The following is a 23,549-nucleotide window of genomic DNA, read 5'->3' on the forward strand; positions in this document are numbered from 1 at the left end:
ACAGTTTTAATGAAACAGGCTTGACATTATTATAGCTTTTGAGTTGTGGTTACGGTTACATATCAGAAAACCTAAAATCGATTTGAATGCGATTCGCTGATGATTGATAGGTAAAGCGTGAAATAATTTATTGTGAAATATGTGTGACAGCAATTTGGCATTGCCGCTGCCTAGCGCTCAGTTGCAGTCTTCAATATAACAATAACTCGAACACTAACAGCAGACAATCGCAAAGACGAGGCTTGGAGTTGCTCGAGTTGCGCCACGCCAATACTATCGCGCCATAAAACAATAGAATGAAGTACCCTTACTATGGCTTCGCAGACGCCAACGAAACGGGGAGACCTGATACCACTACCAACACAAGTATGTATTAACTGCATTACTTAACTTAGTCATCGGCAGAAGTATGTTTAACTCGTTTTAGCTAAATTCGTAATGTCAGAGCCGAAGGAATACATATTTATACTTAAGTCATAACCATTAAACTCTGACCATAAAACTAAGAACGTTACATTTTATTGTTAGTATCAGGCTTTATTTGCCCTCAAACTGTGCCGTTTCAACGAATTCACGCGCTCGACCCACAATAAAGCAGTTAATTAACCGTAATTTATATAAATGGGCTCCGTCGCAATTTGGACAACAAATTATCTGCGATAGGCGATCTCTCGGAGCTCGTGAGTACCAGTATAAATAGATTACGAGAAAGAGCATATTGGGCTCATACGACAGAAAGTACATGACTAATAGGCCTTAATGTTATAAGGCCGACAAATCCCAACAGCGAAGTTTAAAGTCTTACCTCCTAATTTACCAAAGAACACTTAATCGTTTAGTCTCTAGTATATGTACTTACGAGCGCGGCGCAATGATAATCATATTAAACTGGAATTAAGCTGTTATTTCTACGAATTGATTAAGTGTACGTTGATCGCTTAAAGAGGCAAAGGAACATGTTGTCAATTACAGAAACGTTACTTAAGGAACACGAAGTTCTTGTCAGCAACACTCGCAAGCGGTGACAGTTTACTTCGCGAAAGCTATAATTTAAAACGATAGTTTGTAAACATGGGTTTCGCTATGATGCAATTTGCAATTTAACGAGCGTCAAACGACATTCAAAACACAAACCTTGGCAAAAGCATCGCATTTTGCATGTTATTGAATGTTGAAATGTCGCTAGATTCTCATTCAAATGCTTCTGACCCTTAACGACGACATTCTTCCCGTACAAATTTGTAGTTTATATGAGTAACACGACACAATAATTCTTTTAAAAATTACATTATTAACATAAACGTGCTGCTTCATTCACGTTAACTGTCGAATTTGTGAGGTGTTTCACCTTTGAAGGTGGCAAAGGGTGTTTGCGCGGGCGCAGGGCAGAGTGCGTCGGCGGGGCCCCGCTGCGCGGCGCTCTCCGGGCCCCGTTTAATTTATCGCGAACAATCACATTAGCATATCACATAATGTAATGTGGACGCATCCGCGTGCACCTTAAACGGTTTTTCGACTCCTTTGTTATCCGAAATAAATTCGGCAAACAATTTCGTATCACGCCTTGCAGTCGTGAATTTCTCTCCCGAGCCCCTTTATAATCGCTGTATTACAATCCTTTTTTGCATTAATATATTCGAAACGCAGACGCGTCGCGAGCCTCGAGGGTATGCACGATTAAAAAATGGAGTCCGTGCGTAGGTACACATAGAACATAGAGGACAAAGCGCACATTCGATCATAGACGAACTCTTATCTAATACTATAAAAAATAACCCCATCATACTGAAGTAATATTCAAATCGAGACACAACAAAGGAATCCCATGCGGTGGTTCAGGTTTCAAAGAATGTGTGTAGCAGCGGTAACACAATATGCACCCTACGCAGCATGGGCCGGGAGTTAGCGAACACAACAATGCGTATTCAACGTGACAGCACTGTACCAATCCGCACAATCCCTACCACCTTGTAATAGAACTTATATTTGAACAACAGACTTGCAATGCCACATTCAATCTAGCTAAGGGTATAACATATAAATTATAATTTATAACAATTGAAGTCCGCTCCGGTTAAGTTAACGCTGTAACAATATGTTTTAAATTGAATATTAATTATTATATCATGGACCACAAATAGGCGCGTTCGTGTGCTTTGATGTGAGACAAATACTTTAAAAAAAGATAAAGTATTAAAGTCGTAAATATGTGAACTTACTAGCCTCTGGGTGAGTCTAGTGACCCTGCCTATAAGAAGCTAGAGATTCCTAGATACGGAAGCAAGGGTTCCTGAGTTTTTATCTATTAGCTACAGTAGCATATTTGGATTGATGGAGGTTTTTGGTGTTTGCGAGGATTTCGCTTCGTCTTATCAAGGTGCTAGTTATCGAGATTACACTGTATATATATATATATATATGATATTACTTTTTGTACATAGTGTTCGGTTGTCTATCATGTTTGTTTTAATTTACTCTCAATTGCTCAAAGGTTGACTGGAAGAGATCCCTTATAGGGATAAGTTCGCCTTTGTACATAATATATATATATTTTTTGTTCCATTGTAATTTAACCTGTCTTATGTACAATAAAGTGTTTACATACATACCCACATAAAATATTGTACAAAAAAATATGATCTTTCGCGATATCACTTTGATGTAATGAATGAACGTCCCATCGCACCACGGTTGAAACACGGTTGAAATGCTCCAAGATATACAATATTTTCCCGTCCTAGAACAGTTTGTTCAGTACCTACCATAAAATGGGTGGTTCTATAAAAAAAAGTCGGCACACTCGTAACCAGATCGGAGCAGTAGCAAAGGCGCGGAGCACAATACGTGAAACGCTTTTGTGGATCACCCCAAATCGGGGTGCAACGATATGGCCAATGAATAAAATGGCTTTGAATAGAATAACACGGTTCAGGCCCAATTGGTTTATTCTACGTGGTACTGGGACGGTGCATGTTCAATTTACTCGATTGATTCGATCGTTTCATGGTCAATTTACAAACCTGGTAGTTCTCGTGTATGAGTACGACTGATTATTTCCGTAAGTAAATAGGATTAATGGTGTTTTATTTTTCAGGCACCTTCTGGGCGAGCTCGCTCCATCGTAGGCCACGTCTACGCCTCGGCTAGTCTGTGGCCATGAGTAAGCCCATTCATAATAATAATAAAATAATAGTTTCATGGTCAATTTACAAACCTGGTAGTTCTCGTGTATGAGTACGACTGATTATTTCCGTAAGTAAATAGGATTAATGGTGTTTTATTTTTCAGGCACCTTCTGGGCGAGCTCGCTCCATCGTAGGCCACGTCTACGCCTCGGCTAGTCTGTGGCCATGAGTAAGCCCATTCATAATAATAATAAAATAATAGTTTCATGGTCAATTTACAAACCTGGTAATTCTCGTGTATGAGTACGACTGATTATTTCCGTAAGTAAATAGGATTAATGGTGTTTTATTTTTTAGTTTCATGGTCAATTTACAAACCTGGTAGTTCTCGTGTATGAGTACGACTGATTATTTCCGTAAGTAAATAGGATTAATGGTGTTTTATTTTTTTATACAGCTGGCGGAGAAGAGGAAAGATTTTTTAAGTGTGCGTATGTAGGTATGTCTATTTTTGTAGCACGTTCTAGAGGCCAAACGGTAGAGAGGATATTAATATATAACATTGGCTCCATGTTATCGTTTGTCCAGGCTGCCGTTTGTCGTCAAAAAAAGAGACGTACTCTTTGAAACTATTGACTTTTATTTCCTATGTAAAATATATAATAAAAGAAATAATATATATTAGAATATTTCTGTGATAACTACGCATGGAATGATGGACGTGTTTCTCTAAAAAAGCATGAATATATCGAAAGAAGGAAACATTTTGCCACTGAATACGGCTTAGCGCTGCTTGCCTACACTGCATGACGAGTGATTCATTATAATAAAAGTTCCAAACAGAACAAACTAACCTTTAAAAAAATCTTGATTGACACGAGATCCAAGAGCACAGTGAATTATGAATCGCGTTCAATTATTTTTTAGGCAGACGTTTTAATAGGCCTTTATGGGGTTAATATTAATCCGCAACAAAGCAGAACATATTTAATAGAGATATTGTTACGCAAGGGGTTGTTCATTTTTTAATTTTAGTAAAAAAACAGTTACCAGCTTTCATTGCCAGTTTAAAAATGACTTGTACTTATTTTTACCAGATTTTGTATGTATTACCTAATACTTATCTAACTAAAAATAATAATAATGTTTAAGCCTTTTTCAAATTTGTCAAAGAAGCGGTTGCTTAATCCAACGCACAGAGACCACCAAGTAAATTATTTTAGAGGGTTCCAGCCTTAAATTATCGGCATCGCGCAGTAATAAAACTCCAACATGTGAAATTTTATCAGCAAAGAAGGAACACGTTGCCATATTTCAATGGGCCGAAACGGCCGCTAGTGTGCCGGCGCAAAAATATTATATTAATCTGTAAAATTACGAGCTTTACATTATTGTGTTCTTTATAGAGTCCGGTATTTATTGCGCGGAGGACAGAGTCGGTAGGCACTTTAGACTCTGAGTCATTGTCATGTGCTTTAACATTATATTCCGGTTAACAATAAAGAATATAAATTATGCAAATCTAATATATTTAATTTTAACCATAACCGTAAAAGGAACATGTTCAGTATCCAACTTAATTAAAAATCAAATTTTGTCCAAGTTATATTTTATACTAGTGTTTTGTATGAGTCAAGTTAACAATAAGAAGAGAAACACGTTGTAAGAAAGACTAACATTATTACCGTCGTTTTAATAAACTGCGAACGAAATATAACTGCGCATTAACTTAATTCCCCACAATCCGGTTTAATTCTCTCATGAGAGCACGATACCGACAGCAAACAGCACCCTTATAATTACTAGAATGTCCTGTAGTAAAAATAAAATGGCAATTGAAGCTACGTCGACAAATAACTGTTTCGTCTCACTATACATCACAGGCGAAGAATTTAATCACAAGAGTCCTGAGTGTGGTATGCCGATGATATCTAGGGACGCTCATTGGCGAGCAACGAGCCGTACAAATTGGAAAGGTGGAGTGTGCGAAAGCAACAAAAGGTTACAATTGAAATTTTCGAGATGCCTGTTACATTTTTGTTGGCGGGAGCACGTACAGCGCGGCGGGAGACGCCACACAAGCCTTGTGTTTAAACGAATACGATGCAAAAAATATTGTTATACAATTTGGATTACAATAGCCAAAAAAATCCACATTTACGTGACGCGCATCAGCTCAAAAAACTTATATTCATCATAAAAGTTGATACATACTTATTCCTTTCATACTTAAACCTTTGACGCGTAGTCTGGTCCGCGACTTTTGTTTTGATGCTGGCTGCACAATTATTTACATTTACAAGAACTGTGGACAAATGGTAGAGAAACTAGCCACTATCTCTAGCGACGAGTCTAATAGGCTGACGTGATGGTAATGACTTTATATTATTTTACATAGAAATTCTTTTGCGCTTTGTCACGCAAACCCAGAAACAGTAAGATTAAAAATTCGGACTGGCCTATCAGTATGGTCGTTAAACAATAGAAGTCAATATGGGTATTGTGATAAGTATTGTATGTGAATTTGTGAATGAGTCACTCAATCACTCATCAATCATTAGTCAGCGCCTACGGCCGACGCTCGGAGTAGACAATGCAGACAACTTGTTAACGAAATAACGCGCACTGATTTGTAACAATGTCTAAGAACGGCTCTCACTAATGCCGTTTGTTAAGCTAGTTACTAACTTGTAATAGACCGGGAGATAGTGACACATTTTACTGGGTCATTTGTACCAGTATGGCGGTTCGTCAGGGGTCTAAGTACGTAATGAACGAAATAAAAATGATGGTCATAGCGCTGGTACCGGCGGCCCAATCGCGTGGGCGTTAGTCGAACGTGTCGGATAAAATACGAGTGTAGAACGATTTGTTCCACAAAAATCCTCGTATTTTCCGATAGTCCATAAAAAAGAAGTAGGCGGTAGCGTAATGCCATACTTCTCCGGTGTGACTTACAGCCCGCCATACTGAGGCGAACACATTAATTAAAAAAAAACAATTCAATCATTTGTGCCAAGCTAATTTTTGCACAGGTGATCATCGTCGAGCAGGCATTCATGGACATCACCGTGCCATACTTTTCGGATGGTTCCAAATGGCCGCCATACCGCCGCAAGGGAGTTAATTTTTTTTTATTGGTAAACGATTTGATTTGTTAGATGTATTTTCCGATATTTTTTTTTTCTTGTATAATAAATTCCGATCGTCTTTTTTCCCTGTATAAAAATTTCCGCACGCCTTTTTTCCCTATAGATATATTTCCTGGTATATTTTTTTTCTTGTATATATAAATCTGAACGCCTTCTTTCCGTATAGACATATTTTCCGATAGATTTATTTTCTTATACACAAATATCTGAACGCCTTCTTTCCCTGTATTTTTTTAACATAATGCAATATTTTATAGTCCTTAATTTTACTAGGGGACAAATTCCCGGCTGTCTTTTTTCCTGATCAGAAATTTTAAAATAGATATGATTCTTGATAGAAAATTATATAATATGTATTCGCATGTTCGCAATTTTGCCCGTTTACGTTACTACCTACTTACACTACAACATAAAAGTTGATACAGATGTAGTGCATAATTACTTTCCATCGTGTTTTATCGAAAAAGTTCGTATTTAGCGTGCTGTTTCAGTCAGCGTCCAAAGGCCCTGTTTCTAGAAAGCTTGTTAGTAAGTAGGTACCTAATATTACTTGCGGTAGTCTCTTTTCTATTCATATTGTTTGAAAGGGACTTTCACAAGGTACTAGTTACAACTTTTCGAGAAACGGCCCTAGTACCCGACAAACGAACGAAACGAAACGGTTTGACATTTGACACTGAATAATAAAATTCCATATTAATGGATATGAAAATGTCACTCATTTAAAACAATAATTGATTGACACTTCGGGTGCCGTCGTATTCCGATTGAAATCAAATCAGAGTTTTACCGATGTTGTGACGGATTTTATTGACTTTATAGTAAAGGCACAGGCATTAGAGTTAGGTATAAAGAATAAGATTAGGTACAGTCAAGTTCATAAATGTGTACTTTTTAGGTTTTAATCGTGTGCTGGCACGTTAAATGTTTAAATAATAGAATATCCCCCATATATTAAAAACATGAATGTCAGATGTGAAAGTGGAGCTAAGTTAGTAGGTTGACGGTAGGACGATCCCCCCCACTCTACAGTACACTTTAGTGCCTTGTCTATTTTAACGTCTTTATTGTCTATTAAACTCGACTGTACACACGGCCACACTCCTATATGACCATTAAAGACGGAACTGAGAAACTGTAAAAAGAGATGAATATAGATTTTACATATTAATGTCACGTGCGGGACAGAGACAGTTTTTGACAGTTTGTCTTCAATGGTCACTCAGCTCTGTGGTCGTCTGTACAATAGGTGTAAAACCAAAGTAGAATAAGGCCCCTGATTAGGTTATTTTATTAATCTACTAGGTTAGGTTTTTTTGTACCTACATCAAAAAAAAATGCTTACACTTCGGTAATACATTGTTTGAAGTTCTCTGAACTTTGTAATACATACATGATAATCCTGTAAAAAGTTAGTAAAAATCGACGGCGATATTTTTTAAGCATTTATTCTAAATCCAATTTTGAATTAAACATCATATACACCGTGCCCGTCAATAACCCGAAAGATTCATAACAAGCATTCCTGAGGTCAAAAGAAAGGAAAAAACATTATATGACTTTAGGTCAAATTCGCCTGAGTTCCGGAGTTAATGCCAATTAAAAAAAAACATAAAAATTATTGTAACTCAATGAAATATGCCCGTACAAAGACGATTTTACCACTGTGGCGCCTAGTCTAACGATAATAAGTGGTTAGAATCTTTCGGGTTATTAACGGGCACAGTGTATAAAATAGATAAACAATAGAGAGAAGCATTTCACGCATATCTCACACAATATTATTAAACTTAACTTAAATGATACTTATTGTCAACAAAAAAAGCTTAATCTAGACACACGGCACCGCGGCAATGTGACCGGACAAGTTTGAAAAATAAGCTGCTTGTAATTAATGTTTAAACTTAAGGAAAGTCAGTATTTTAAGTATGACAACTTATCTATGCACCTATCTAAGGTTATGTCACCAACTAACATAGCATTAACAATTCTTTGAATTTTCTTGTCAATTTCGATATATTTTCGAGCCCTCTTGCGATACACGTCATGGTTTAATTCGTGTTGACTAAATTTAAAGTCTTGCGAAATTGCTTCTTCTTTAAGTGTCCATATGAAATGTAATAAATTTAAATCATTTCTTATCGTTTTGTTTAGTTTACTATGCCACCCTTCGACGACATTAGTCGTGCGGTGGCGGTGGTTGTAGCATGACAGTAAATCTATATTTTTAAACGTGAACCACTGACCCTCTAAATATTCATTAAAAGTTCCAATATTGTTGATGGCCGGTGCTTTCGCCTGTAAACCGAACCAACCTTCCATAATTTTCGAATTAGGTAGGTGAGCTAACTGAACACATTTTCTGACGTAAATGCAGCCGTCCCGACTGTTGCAAATACCGAATTCGCCTGCATTTGTCCATACTGCCTTGGAGAAATGAAAATAGCAACCAGTTATTTTCGTTGAAGGAAATACAATTTGCAGGGCATTCTTGGCAGCTAATTCGAAGTCCACTTTAACATTTTTTGGATTGAAGTTAGGCACAAGTTCTTTAATTGATTGAAACATCATTTCATAGGTTCGCTGCTTTTTGTTAGGCAGTAATACGAAAAAAAATGGTACCATTTTTGTGAACTCCAAGTCGCTCCCGATGTCTCCGTGAACTGTGTATAATTGAACATAGGGTTTCGGGGTAATTTTGAACGTCCCATCCATGAAGAAATTTTCTATATTTTTTAAATTGTTTTGGGAGTCAGGTGTTATAAAAATCAGTATGCCGCCTTTATTTGTGCATAAAAAGTCTTTGGCTAACTCTTCTGGTAGCTGTACGTCGTCACAAGATTGTACATTAACTTTGGCCCATTGGGCACGCCGGTGTTTGTAAAGACAGTCTCTATTTTGATAAAAAGATGGTAATTTGTCAGCGTAGGGCTCGGACATATACTTTGCCATTTCTTCTTTCCAAATTTGTGGTATTGGTCGGTAATCAGTGGAAACTTTTTTTTTTAAATCTATGAGACTTTGTTCAATGTCGATACTTTCGAAGTCGGGAACACAACTATGGTAGGTTTCTCTTATTATTTTTGAATGATTGCCGTCCAATACCACCGAACCTTTACAAATACTTCTAGCACACGTCCAGACCGATGTACCACTTTTGTTACACCTTTTATGATGGTATCTATAGCCACCACGAATCAAAATTTCGCCGCCGTGACTACTCTCAATAAACTTCAACTGAACATTTACTTCACTGGGGCCAGCAGGCTCCATTTTCACAATTTGTTCGTACTTACAAAATTAAATTCAAGGCGAAGATAATGAAGTAACAATAAATGACAATTACAAAGTCAAAGACAAACATGTAATAAACTAAATAGACAGAAAGTTATCTACACGTATAAACTGTATAGAGGATTAATAGGCGTACTTCTGTCAAGTGCCTAACTAAGTACAACGTTTCACTCGTTTGATTTGATTACTGATTGGTAAAATTCCTTTAAAGATAACTAACCATGATACACAAAATATTCCACACAAGATTGCAAACAGGGTCCAAGCAAATAAGAAGTTTTGCCCCTAGTAAAATGAATGACCATGAAATTTTTCGTTAAACAACAAAAATACAGGGAAAAAAGGCGTTCAGATATTTGTGTATAAGAAAATAAATCTATCGGAAAATATGTCTATACGGAAAGAAGGCGTTCAGATTTATATATACAAGAAAAAAAATATACCAGGAAATATATCTATAGGGAAAAAAGGCGTGCGGAATTTTTTATACAGGGAAAAAAGACGATCGGAATTTATTATACAAGAAAAAAAAAATATCGGAAAATACATCTAACAAATCCCTGTAGGAGGTGGCAAATGTGTACAAAATATTTTTTTTAATTTCAAGTATGGTGCCCCTTTTTCCCCCTATTAGAAGTATGGCAAATATAATAATGGTCACATTGCATCATATAATTTCCAAAAATCCAAATGCCATACTGGTACAAATCGTCAAAAATTTTTTTTTTGTTTTAAGTCTTGGCTTAAATCTCACAGTCGTCCGCCCCGTAGTTATAATCTGGAATAAATTTTTTTAGGTATAATTGTATCCAAACAAACAATATGATGATGCCATGCTGTAAAAAAATATTTTACGTATACATAGTCGTATTTTTGAAACGTGTCGATTAAATAAGTTTTTCAAGTATGGCAGAACTTTTTCCCCCTACTATAAGTATGGCAATTATAATAACGGTCACATTTTCTCAAATACTTTCCAAAAATTTAAATGCAATACTGGTACAAATCGTTTAGCAAAAAAAAAAATAACTCCCTTGCGGCGGTATGGCGGCCATTTGGAACCGTCCGAAGAGTATGGCATGGTGATGTCCATGAATGGCTGCTCGACGATGATCACCTGTGCAAAAATTAGCTTGGCACAAATGGTTGAATTGTTTTTTTTAATTAATGTGTTCGCCTCAGTATGGCGGGCTGTAAGTCACACCGGAGAAGTATGGCATTAGGCTACCGCCTACTTCTTTTTTATGGACTACGGGAAAATACGAGGAGTTTTGTGGAACAAATCGTTCGACACTCGCATTTTATCCGACACGTTCGACTAACGCCCACGCGATTGGGCCGCCGGTACCAGCGCTATGACCATCATTTTTCTTTCCTTCATTACGTACTTAGACCCCTGACGAACCGCCATACTGGTACAAATGACCCAGTAAAATGTGTCACTATCTCCCGGTCTATAATGCTTATTAAAATATTTTTAGCTTTTCTTAATATAAAATAAGTCATTTCTCCCTTTTTAGGGTTCCGTACCTCAAAAGGAAAAAAACGGAACCCTTATAGGATCACTCGTGCGTCTGTCTGTCTGTCTGTCCGTCTGTCACAGCCTATTTTCTCCGAAACTAATAGACCAATTAAGTTGAAATTTAGTACACATATGTAAGATTCTGACCCAAAGACGGACATGTAACGTAAACAAATGAATTTTAAACATAGGGGCCACTTTTGGGGGGTAAATGAGAAAATTAAAAAATAAAGGTTTTTAAACTATATCGTGTTACATATCAAATGAAAGAGCTTATTATAAGAATCTCAAATATATTTTTTTTATAATTTTAAAATAAACAGTTTAGAAGTAATTCAAGAAAATAGGCAAAAAATGACCATTCTTCCCCCCCCCCCCTTTATCTCCGAAACTACTGGGTCTAAAATTTTGAAAATGACAGGACCCATAGATGACAGGAAAACCTATTAGAAATATGCAGTCAAGCGTGAGTCGGACTAATTACTTAGTTTTTTATCCGACCCCTACGGGTTTATTAAAGGCAATTCACTCGCGTTTCACATATAAAAAAGGTAATATATTTATAGGTTATTATAGGTTTTTTATACTTACTGTATTTATAGGTAGTTTAAATTAGTACTAATTTATTTATTTTTTTTAATTTTTAATTCTAGTAATAGTTGATATGTCTTTATAATTGAAAATGTAATGTGTGACCTATAAAAAATACAGTGTTAAAAATTGAGCAATGTACGGTACCCTTGGAACGCGAGTCCGACTCGCACTTGGCCGGTTTTTTAATTCAAGATATCAAAATGTGAAAACAGTAGGAAATTTGTTTTATGTAATTTTGGTGTTATTCATAAATAATATCTAGCCCTTATGCCCTGCCCTATCTAGCCCTGATGCGAGTTCTTAGCTCGCATAGTTTATAGCCACTATGTCAGTGATTTCAATTCATAAAATACATATATAGTTACAAACGAACCCAAACGCAATTAGCGGCCGGGTCCGTTTTAGAGCCAAGCGGTGTCACAGACGAAAAGGGGCGCAGAAGCGCAGATGTCACCGTCACTGGCGATTGCTTGCACATAACAAAGTGAGCGCGATGCATGCAGCTTTGAAACTACAATGGCAAATGTAACTATGACATCAAATGACTCATGCAACATTTTACCACCGAAGCTTCGCTTGTAGAAACGTAGCTGGGTCCGCGACAGTTTCGAGCCCATAGAATAATAATGTTACATACGACAAGCAAGACAAGGTTTATACGACGTTGTTCTGTTAAAAATTTTGGGGTTTCTAATTGTGCCACGACAATGCGTAATCTGACTGGTCGCTTTCGGCAGCACGTAGCGTCCCTAGTGAGGAACAGAGAATGAATGGAGTTACTCATGTATATTTTAAATTATATTTTATAGCTTTTTAGAGGTATATTGCATATTGGCGGAGTCAATGCGAAATGTCAGCAATTCAAGTCAAAAATCGCTCGACATGTTTCACTCCGTACCGAGGAGCATCATCCAAAGCTTGCATTGATGGACTGGCGCCGACCCGACTTTAAATACGTGAGTATAATATATTTCATTTATCATTTCGATATGTTTTAACTTACATCATGTTCTGTTCTGGGCAGAGGTCGGCGGGGGTGAGCTATTTACCTTATAATTTGACATGTCTTACGTCATATTTTACCTAAGGCAAATAGATCACCCCCGCCGATCTCTGGTCCTGGGTCTTCAAGTTACATAAATGTCATGTTTTACGGGGTTCTTTCTAATTCTAATAAAAGCGTAGTTTAGCTCTAGTAAACACATGTTGAATAGGATTCACAAAAAATATTTTCAAAGTTCCACGATAATAGCGTTGCAAGTGCACATCTGCTGGCAGATGTTTCAGCACTGCTGGACGTCTCTGGGCAAAGACATCGTTAAGCAAAAGTAGAGTATCTCTTTGTTACGTTTATTACAAAAGCTAGTAAACACGGGACCTCATAAATCACAGTTCATCTACTCCTTGCCGTTTATAGGCAGCACCCTGGCCCACCAGGTGCCCTGTGCCGCAAAACCATGTCAATACTACATTAATAAAGAGGCTTAAGACGTTAAAAATATAGTATATTATCGCTTGACTTATGTGGTTTGAATATCGTGGTTGTGCAGGAATAAAGCCGCATTGGCTCTCGCGCACCAAATTGCCCGTGCCGCGATCCAAAGCACTACTAAGGGCTCTGTTCACGTGTAAAATCTCTTCAATTTACACGCTACACTTTAACCCGCCGAAGGGTTAACAAACCGGTAACATAACACTAATATTTAAAATGCGCATTACGTTTTATTTTCTATCTTATTCGCAAACAGGATTAAGTTTTACTTCCGCGTTGTTGCACATTTAGCACCTATTGTTATTATAGAATTGTGATGTAAGTTTATATAATGTTGAATCTTGATACTTTGATTAATAATAAAAATAGGGATCTTATCTTACCTCACGGTGCATTTTAATTGAGTATGATGAGGAGTACTACCTGAAAAAAAAGATAAATTTAGTTAGCAAATAAATATTTAATTTAAGCATTTAAGAAAAATTACATTCATATATTATACTAATAGTCCTAATTCTACGTCATTTCCGTTTTGATAGATACAGGGCTGGCCCCGCCCGCTAGACAGGACGTTAATTAGAAAATTATGTGGGAAATTATTAATAGGTCCGCCGTGTACCCGATTAGATAACAAACTAGTCCATTAGCCGGGCAGGACACGGCCGGAGGAAGCCGGAACCGAGGGGTTATCGCTTTTGGGGCCTTTGTTGTAAGGTCGATATTGAATGCGTTGAGAATAATTGAAAAGGACTTGGTGGCGGAGTAGGTAAGATAAGGCAGTAGCAAACAATACGGCGTGCGATCGTCCGGGGGCGGGTTTGACGCGTGGTTGAGGAATGATCATCGGCGTGGAAATGACGACTTAATGGATTATATGTGTCCGCCGACACCAAGATAAGTGTCGCGCCGGTATCGGGCCCGTCCGAGGAGATTAGGCACCGAAATTACAAAAATTAATAACATAATGGAAATCGAGAGAATGATTTTACACCTCGATGAACATGAGCGATAAATTAAAATGGATGTTGAATAAGTTATCTCCAGTATTTGACAACTCACTTTGAATGGTCCGAATACTTCCGAAATTTGTTTTCCGGGATAGATTACGCCGTTTTCAGTAATGCGAAGCTGTGTCGATGAAACAAAATTATGCCTAGTAAGATCTTCCGTTTAAAGTGAAGACATAATACAAGTACAGCGAATTCCATTCATTAAGTGGGTACCTGCGCACTTTTGCAGTTGTGTGTATAAAGGTAATGTAAGTAATGATAAACTAATTCTTTATGTTTATTCCACATTCTTGTAAATAGGTAGCTAAAGCTTCAGTTTAATCGTCCTTATTTTATTGCGGCACGCACACTCGTCGCTGAACAAAACCATCCCAAAAAAAGGTTTTTTTTTGTATCATTTGTGGCTATCGTAAGATACTGACCCACATCAACCACATGTACCCACGCGAATAACACAGAAGACAGTTGCATGATACCATGAAACACCGTAAATTGAATTCTGCATTGTTAAAACGGACAACGGCAGGCGTGCAGCGCAGGCCCTCGAATGAACATTAAATAGCGTCACAATAACCTCAGATTTGCCGGCAATCTATTCTATTATTCACGCAGAGCGAGAAACGCCTCGCCACTTACGACAAAAAGTGCAAGATCTCGAGTCCTTTGTTCGGGACTTTCTGGGTAACCCTGGACAAACGAGCCGTGGGACCCGTGGTGAAATATTGATGCGGTGTCATAGTGGGACGGACGCGATTCCCATTACAAAGCCATTTGCGCTGTTTACATAAAGGAGGAGGGCCGCAAATGCCGTTTTATCGAGTGCGGTGCGATTGCAAATTTTCCGCTTCTCGCGTGTCAAAGGAGATTATTTATTGCAATTGAGATATAGAAGGCGCCTCGGGATCAGCCAGCAACACCTCGCATAAATAGCGCCGCGCGCGCGACGGACGCGCCAACCGTCCCTATCATCCCGACACCAAATAAAATTATGAGCCAGGCTATTTATTACACTAGATTAAATAGGGTATTCATCTTTAACGAGCCCATAGAAACTCTTCGTGGCTCGCGTAATGTTTCTCAAATAGCACAACCGGGCTTGGAGTCGGGTCGAGAGTTGTTGTCATAAAACTTGAATTAGAGATGTTCACCAATATAATCTTATTTAAGCTCAATGTTTAATAATTGCTTTTTTAACTTGTAAACAATATTATCATCAAAAAGTTGTTAAAGAAAAAAACCGCAGTAAATAAATTGATGTAAGTACATAGGTAATTCAATAGAAGCATGTGGTTTTGTTATCATTCCCGAGAACCTAACAAATACCTACCTAACGCCACAGAAGGTCAAACAAACACATCTGAATCATAATAAGAATAAGTATGCAATTCTGCAAATATTCATAAGAAGTTGGTTGTGTTTAACCAATTTGTTGGTTATTATAACCGGTTCGCATAATATTACTATATACATATAAGAAAATAAAATAAAATGGTGTACCATTAAGATAAACAGTTATGGTATGAATACTAAACCTGAACGTTTTTATAAATGAGCTTCACGCATCATAACCATGTAGGTAACGACTTTTGGGTTTTTAGAATAAATCAAGAGAACTGCAATCTACGATTTAGTAAGTCCACAATTTGTTAAATCAAACGGCATTCAGAAAATTGGTGGTCGTGCAAAATGCATAATGTGCGGATGTTTAATTTGATGAGGCCGAATGGTGGGAAATTATATCAAAATCGTTTAACAAAATAGAGGGCTATTAACTAAAAAATCCTGGAAACCGAAAACCGCCGGCCCAGATTTTCGACGACCTTTCATCATGCATTCTCAGCCAAGTGTCTGTATATGATACTTATATGAGTGCGTCTTGGTATAATTTCTATTATCGTTCGAAAAGTAAGTATAATAATGTTTGATACAATGAAGTCAGAGCATATTTATTTTTATAGGTATATGTATGTGTTTATTTATGTATAAGAAGGTTGTTTATTAGTATTGGTAGAATGAATTGTAAAAGTTGTTATTGTACAAATTATATAATAAATTACGTGAATAGACTCTTTGAACATAAAATCCCTGTTTATGGCTTTGGCGCAATGAAAGTCATCTCAGGTAATATAACTAGTTTTAACAACGGTAATAATATGTTTTTAAAAGGCTTCCTTAATTACTATGAATACCGGTTATAATGAAGGTTATACCATCATAATAATATTTGCAAGTAGCCTCCATTTTCATTGGTATTGTATATTTGCTTACCAATATACATACTATTAGCAATTTGAATACGTCGTCAACCGACGCCGCCTCATTAGAATGATAAAATAAACAAAAATACTATAGGAGATTATGACACAAATCGACTAAGCCCAAGTAATCTAAATAACATAATTTTGTAATTTATTTATTTATAATAGTATTATAAATAAATAAATTATTTCAATGTTCAATCTAAATAATAAATAAAATAAAAATCATTTATTTCAGATCATTGATCCATAGTGTTGTTAGTAGGAATAAACTTAAAAAGTACACTGAGAGAAAAATCATCACCAGGAATCAAAAAACAGTTCTGTACTGGGGGAAAAAATGAAGTTTTAGTAATAATTATGGACGTTTCACTATTTCTGTAAAGTTTATTTATTTCTATAAACAGCTCAGTAATCCCAAATATAATTTCAACAAACAGATAATAGAAATTGCAAGAACTAATAGAAATTGCAAAAGTCTATTTGTTCCTATTAGTTAACTCTCCTTGTCCCCGGATTAAGTTTATTTTTGTAATTCTAAGTGTATTTTTGTTGTACTTTTCTCTCAGTGTATGTTAATTACTAAAAATAAAAGAACTAAAATTAAAAATACATATAATATAAAAATTAAAACTAATGACTAAAAACTAGTATTTGGCAGATGTGTGGCCGTTGCGAGGCCATTGCATTTATAATGATAAATATAAACTTAATTATTCCTTATAGTTGATTTAATACAAAGAATTAGATACAAATATTAAAAATAAAAATAAACTAACTTATCTATAAAATAAAGCTAAATTAAAACTAAAAAATATCCCTAGCTTAAACTATTTGACAATTAGGTTTCATATATACATATTTAGGTTGGTATACCTACTTATTTAGCTACCGCTAATAAACAATGATCGTACATTTTCCAGCATTTTTGGTGCAGCAGAGGGGTGTTAACGTAATTGTTATAGATAATTTCAACTGAAATGGTAAATTAAGGTTAATACGAGTATTAACGTAATTAACGCTAATTAATCAGGGTTAGGGTTGAAATTATTTATACCAATTCCGTTAACACCACTCCGCTGCACCAAAAATGCTGGAAAATGTACGATCACTGCTAATAAAAAAATTGATCAATCGTTAGGTACATATTTGTAATTTCTATCGACTTCAGAAATTTTTGTTTCAGCGATTACCAACAGCAAATCTCGTTTTTCTGTATTAAGATACTCTACTCACTACATAATATATTGTCCAATCAATGAAACAGTAAAGCTGAAAAAATAATAATTCTATCAGCGAGAGTGTTAACAAGCAGGGAATATACCAATATGCTGGCGCACTACCTGGCCAGCTGCCTCGAGCCCCCACCAAGAACTGCGCGCCTCACCCCGCGGACTACCATACAGCCATCTCGTTCGCACTTCACAACGAAAGCTCGTCCATGCGCTACAAAAAGCGGTTTTGCTGTGTAGTGTTGTAAGTTATCTATCCATGTGTGCGTAAAGTGTATTTTTCTGACAGGCTGCGTCGCACAACTAAACAAGCCGTGCGAGTACTAAAGCTACGGGCGGTTAAGACTTTTTTAATTGTGACTAGCATTTACCTGTTGGAACGCGTGAACCGGCGCGGCCTTGTGCGCGAGCGCAGCACAGGTTTGACTCACAGTCAGTTCCACCCCAGACCTCTGCGCGGGTGCGCGCGTCCAATGCACTCAGCTCTGTAGTGCCGGGCGCACGATCCTGTCCAATTAGTGTTCTCGCGAGAAACGAGTTAAGTGGCCGGTTTAACTAGTGATGTACTTACGTTTAGCGAAATGAACTAATGTGCGCTGCAGATGCGAGATGTTTGTGCGGCCTTAGTGCAAAATTATAACACAAAACTATGTAATAAGTGAAGTTTAGTGAAAGCGAAACTATGTGTTGTACGTGGTTCACGAGCGCCTTGTTGGTGCTAAGCGCCGTTTTAACGACGTGGAGTGTGTCTCTGTCGGCTACCACGGGAGCGCGGTACCAAGCTCCCGATGAGTGCCGGTGGACGACCGACGACGACGGCTCAGGAGTAGCGCTACAATGCAGATTGCGGACAATAAATAGCGAATTAGAAAACACCAACTTCAGCGCCATTCAACCGCATCTCACTGTGAGATTGCGCTTAGAATGCAGTGATGCACTTTTCTTTCAAAGTTCACTGTCTCCCGGAAGTTTCCGACAGTTGGTTGAATTGCGGGAACTGACTATCGAGTACTGCAAAATTGGGAATCTCTCCGACGGCGCATTTACGGGTCTTCGAGAGTTAAGGAACCTAACAATTAGAACGCATAACACAGACTGGTCATCAATGTCACTTGAAATAACGCCCACCGCTTTCTCTCGAGATGTACAAAATTTGGAACGTTTAGATCTCAGCGAAAACAATATGTTAGTTTTCCCCGAAGGCGCACTCTGTACATTAAGGAACCTTGAATATTTGAACATGACCGGAAATCGAATGAGGGATATCAGTCATTTTCAGTTCTCTTCAGCACATCGTCACCCAACAGAGAAATGCGGCGATAACATATTGGTATTAGATCTTTCGAGGAATGTTATCGATACTTTACCTCCGAATCTTCTATCTGGATTAAAAAGACTACAAAAATTATATTTTCAAGGAAATGCATTAAATTCTGTGGCAGACAGAGCGTTGGAAGGTCTTATTTCACTCACAACTATAAGATTTTCAGATAACCAACTTACAAGTTTGCCTCCTGAACTTTTCAGTGATACGAAAGAACTCAAAGAGATATACTTAAACAACAACACTATAACAGTTCTCGCACCAGGACTTTTCAGTGACTTATTGCAACTCTTAGTATTAGATTTATCACACAACGAGTTGACATCAGATTGGATAAATACTTCAACCTTCACTGGGCTAAAACGACTAGTATTTTTGGATTTTTCTCACAACAGAGTATCGAAAATGGAAGTGGCCCTATTTAGAGATCTGCACAACCTGCAAATTTTGAAATTACAAGACAATTTCATAGAACACATACCAGAAAATGTTTTTAGCCCATTGAACAACTTACATACATTGATTTTATCAAACAATAGACTCACTGCAATTGAAAGTTACGCGTTTTCTGGTTTGCACGGGTTATCTGTTCTATCTATCGATAGCAATCGCATTTCAAAAATACATCCACACTCTCTTCGCAACTGTACCACATTACAAGACCTACACATTAATGGAAATAGACTAGACGAGGTACCCATAGCCCTCAAGGAAATTCCACAGTTGAAAACGCTTGATCTGGGAGAAAATTTGATTGTGAGCATTGAAAACGCCTCATTCATGACCATGCAACAAATGTACGGATTGAGATTGACTGAAAATAATATCGGGAATATTAGCAAGGGTGTGTTCGATAAAATGACATCACTCAAAATATTAAACTTGTCAAGAAATAAAATTCATAAGATCGAAGCTGGCGCATTTGATGGCAATATTAACCTACAAGCTATTCGATTGGATGGTAATTACCTGACTGACATTGGAGGGCTTTTTGCCAAGTTACCGAACTTAGTGTGGTTAAACATATCTGATAACCGATTGGAATGGTTCGACTATGCCATGATTCCAACAGGATTGCAGTGGCTTGATATTCATGCTAACAGGATTGCTGAACTTGGAAATTACTTCGAAATTGAATCCCAGTTATCACTGAGTACATTCGACGCCAGTTCTAACAGATTAACAGAAATAACTGGCAGCGCTATTCCAAACTCTGTGGAAATGTTGTATCTCAATGACAATTTGATTTCGAAAGTACAATCGTACACATTTTTCAAAAAACCGAATCTAACAAGAGTTGATTTATATGGCAACAAAATAACAAATTTAGATCCGAATTCACTGAGAATATCGGCAGTACCGCAAGATAAATCGGTTCCCGAGTTCTTCATAGGCGGAAACCCATTAGAATGTGATTGTACAATGGAGTGGTTGCAAAAAATAAACACTGGGAACAGAGCGCGAACTCAACCGAAGTTAATGGATTTGGACAGCATATATTGTAAATTACTTTACAATCGTGGAAATGCGTATGTTGCGTTAGTGGAAGCTGCATCCCACCAATTCTTGTGCAAATATGACTTCCATTGTTTTGCACTGTGTCATTGTTGTGATTTCGATGCTTGTGATTGCGAAATGACTTGCCCAAATAATTGCACCTGCTATCATGATCAGTCGTGGTCAGCAAATGTTGTGGAATGTTCGAATGCAGGATACGTAAATACTCTACCTGAGAGAATACCAATGGAGGCCACACAACTGTATCTCGACGGTAACGACATTAAAATGCTTCCCAGTCACGCATTCATTGGCAGAAAACGGCTTAAAATACTGTTCTTAAACTCGTCAAATATAGAATCTATTCAAAACAGAACGTTCAACGGATTAAAAGAACTTGAAATTCTACATTTAGACCACAACAATCTTAAAGCTATCGAAGGTCAAGAATTGGATGGATTAGATAATTTACGGGAGTTGTACATTAACAATAACCAGATTCGCCATATTGGAAAAGAAATGTTTAACCATATGTCCCGTTTGAAAATACTCCATCTACACAACAACAGGTTGACTATGTTATCAGTGTGGCAAATTAATACTATTGTGACGGAGATAACACTTTCTTATAATCCGTGGTCATGCGACTGTGAATATACTGAAATGTTCCGAGAATGGATGAAACGCGTGAATTCAGTAACGGATATATCAAACGTTAAGTGCATATATTCTCAAGGGAATAATACTGAAATGGCTGTGTACAGTGAAAACGCGTTCAGTGAACCTGAATCAGGATTTGTTATTGCAAACGAAAACGGAACAATTTGCACTGGTTTACCAAGTATTAACAACAGTATCAATGGAAATTTAACCGCAACCAAAACTATCATAACTAATGAAGATGTGCAAGATTATATTCCGCTCCTTGTGGCGACATTGGGTGCTTTCCTATTGGTGTCATTTGTAAGCATGATTGTATTTATATTCAGACAAGAAATGAGAGTTTGGTTCCATTCAAGATTCGGAGTGCGTCTTTTCTACAGAGCAAGTGATATTGACCGTGACGATCGGGAGAAAATGTTCGATGCGTTTGTAAGTTATAGTTCGAAGGACGAAGCTTGGGTCGCAGAGGAGCTCGCGCCCATGCTCGAGCGCGGTGACCCGTCCTATAAACTTTGCCTACATTACCGTGACTTTCCTGTGGGCGGCTACGTTGCCGACAACATAATACAAGCCGTCGAGTCTTCGCGTCGTACAATCATGGTGCTCAGTGAAAACTTTATAAAATCAGAGTGGTGTCGTTTCGAGTTTAAATCGGCTCATCATCAAGTTTTAAGAGACAGACGGAGAAGACTAATAGTAGTGTTATTAGGTGAAGTGCCTCAGAAAGATCTGGACCCTGATATAAGATTATATTTGAAAACGAACACTTACCTTCATTGGGGTGATAGGTTGTTTTGGGAGAAGTTAAAATTCGCGTTGCCGGATGTGCCTAATAACCAGCGGCGCCGCGGGGGGCCCAGTCCGGGAGCTGGTGGGGGTGTGGCGATGCACAGACATCACCACGCCAGGAGCCACCTGGGTGCGCTGCCGCCGCCGCCGGTGCACGGCGCGCACCCGGTGCTGCCGCCGCACCCAGCCCACAACCCTCACCAAGCCCCGCCGCGTGCCTCTCCCCGCACCATATCCGTCCATGTGTAGTGAAAAATGAGACTGAACTATGTGCTAGTGACTCGAAACTACAAATTTTATAGTGCAAGTGACTGTTTTACGCAAATATTGTGATGGCTAGTCGGTTAGTGTAAATATGTACGGTTTAAATCAGTGTAAATAGTAGATTTTAAGTATGGACGGTTAGATTTGCTGTTATAATGATCGTAGTGCTGTCTCTTACAATGTATTTTACCATTTTAGAAATGCCATTATTTTTTACAATAGTAAAGCTATTAGACTTGTAGGATGTAAAAAGATTTTTAAAACAATTTTGTACATATTAGCGATATGTAAATTTGTAAGGCCTATATTCGGGCTGTGTTTGTTAGGCAAATCTTGCCGAATACTATAAAAGTGACTTACATGGCATCTCTGCCACAATCTGTGATAACATTAGATATAGTAATAAGTGGTAAGGTAGTATTTCACGAATACATATTATGTAAATTAGTCATACCCAAAAGAAAATATTTATTGTAAAAATGAAAATTCAACTGTATCAGGCAGTAATAAAAGACAAATAAATGAAAAATACAAATTTAATAACTTTTTTAATTATCTTTGACTTACACTTCAACCTGAATCTATAATGATTACAGAAAAGAACAAGATATTTTTATGGAAATATTTAGTGTTCATTTAATGAAGACATACACGATAAAATGATTTTATCAAAAACCTTTTCATACTTATTTTCTTTGGTCATTACTACTTCACACGGCCTTATTTAAAAGGAAGGTCGTTTTATCATAACAGTAAAAAAAAATATTTTTGTACTTCAAATTAGGGTTACATAAAAATATAGGGTAGGGTTAATAATACTACGAGATTATTATATGACTGTAATTTAAGTCAGTGCCTAAAAATATAGCAATGTAAAATACAAGCGGTTGTATTACATATTAGTGTTTTATCTCACATTTAATTAAATTAATGAAAGTTCAGTGCTGCTAATGAAAGAATTAATCATTAACCTTAATTGATACAAATATCATGCTTTTGAATATAAATACAATTATATAGCGGGAACCGTGCGGCACGCAGTGTATTAAGTTCCACTTAAACAAACGATAATCTTTATAGGCATCAGTTAAGCATTAGTTCATTTAGTGTGGCATAATTTTTTTTGCTAATTATTCGAGAATTCAGGCATATTTCTAAAAAGGAATAGACAAAACTGCAATTTAAACTCGGAAAATATTCTCAGGCGAGATCAGCGCAGAGCTTCGGTCATCGACCGAGGCCCTTCAATCTGTGGTAACGAGCGCACTCCCCACAGCCCTAAGTAGGTGTGAAACAAATGGAGCCGCGAACAAAAAGGGTATCCAGCCTCATT

General features: G+C 37.3%; 2 protein-coding genes across 2 annotated transcripts in view; one reads left to right on the plus strand and one right to left on the minus strand.

The window, feature by feature from the left end:
* The window catches only part of LOC134668312 (lysine-specific histone demethylase 1A), a 369,325-nt gene that overhangs the window by 160,802 nt on the left and 184,974 nt on the right, over positions 1 to 23,549 (minus strand). The gene's annotated exons all lie outside the window — the stretch shown is intronic.
* LOC134668428 (toll-like receptor Tollo) lies at positions 17,742 to 22,763 on the plus strand. The gene has a single exon (XM_063525909.1). It carries the CDS (start codon positions 18,362 to 18,364, stop codon positions 22,199 to 22,201), a length of 3,840 nt encoding a protein of 1,279 aa, XP_063381979.1. The 5' UTR covers positions 17,742 to 18,361; the 3' UTR covers positions 22,202 to 22,763.

The sequence above is a fragment of the Cydia fagiglandana genome, chromosome 10, assembly GCF_963556715.1.
Source record: "Cydia fagiglandana chromosome 10, ilCydFagi1.1, whole genome shotgun sequence".
In the NCBI taxonomy this organism is placed as follows: Eukaryota; Metazoa; Arthropoda; class Insecta; order Lepidoptera; family Tortricidae; genus Cydia; species Cydia fagiglandana.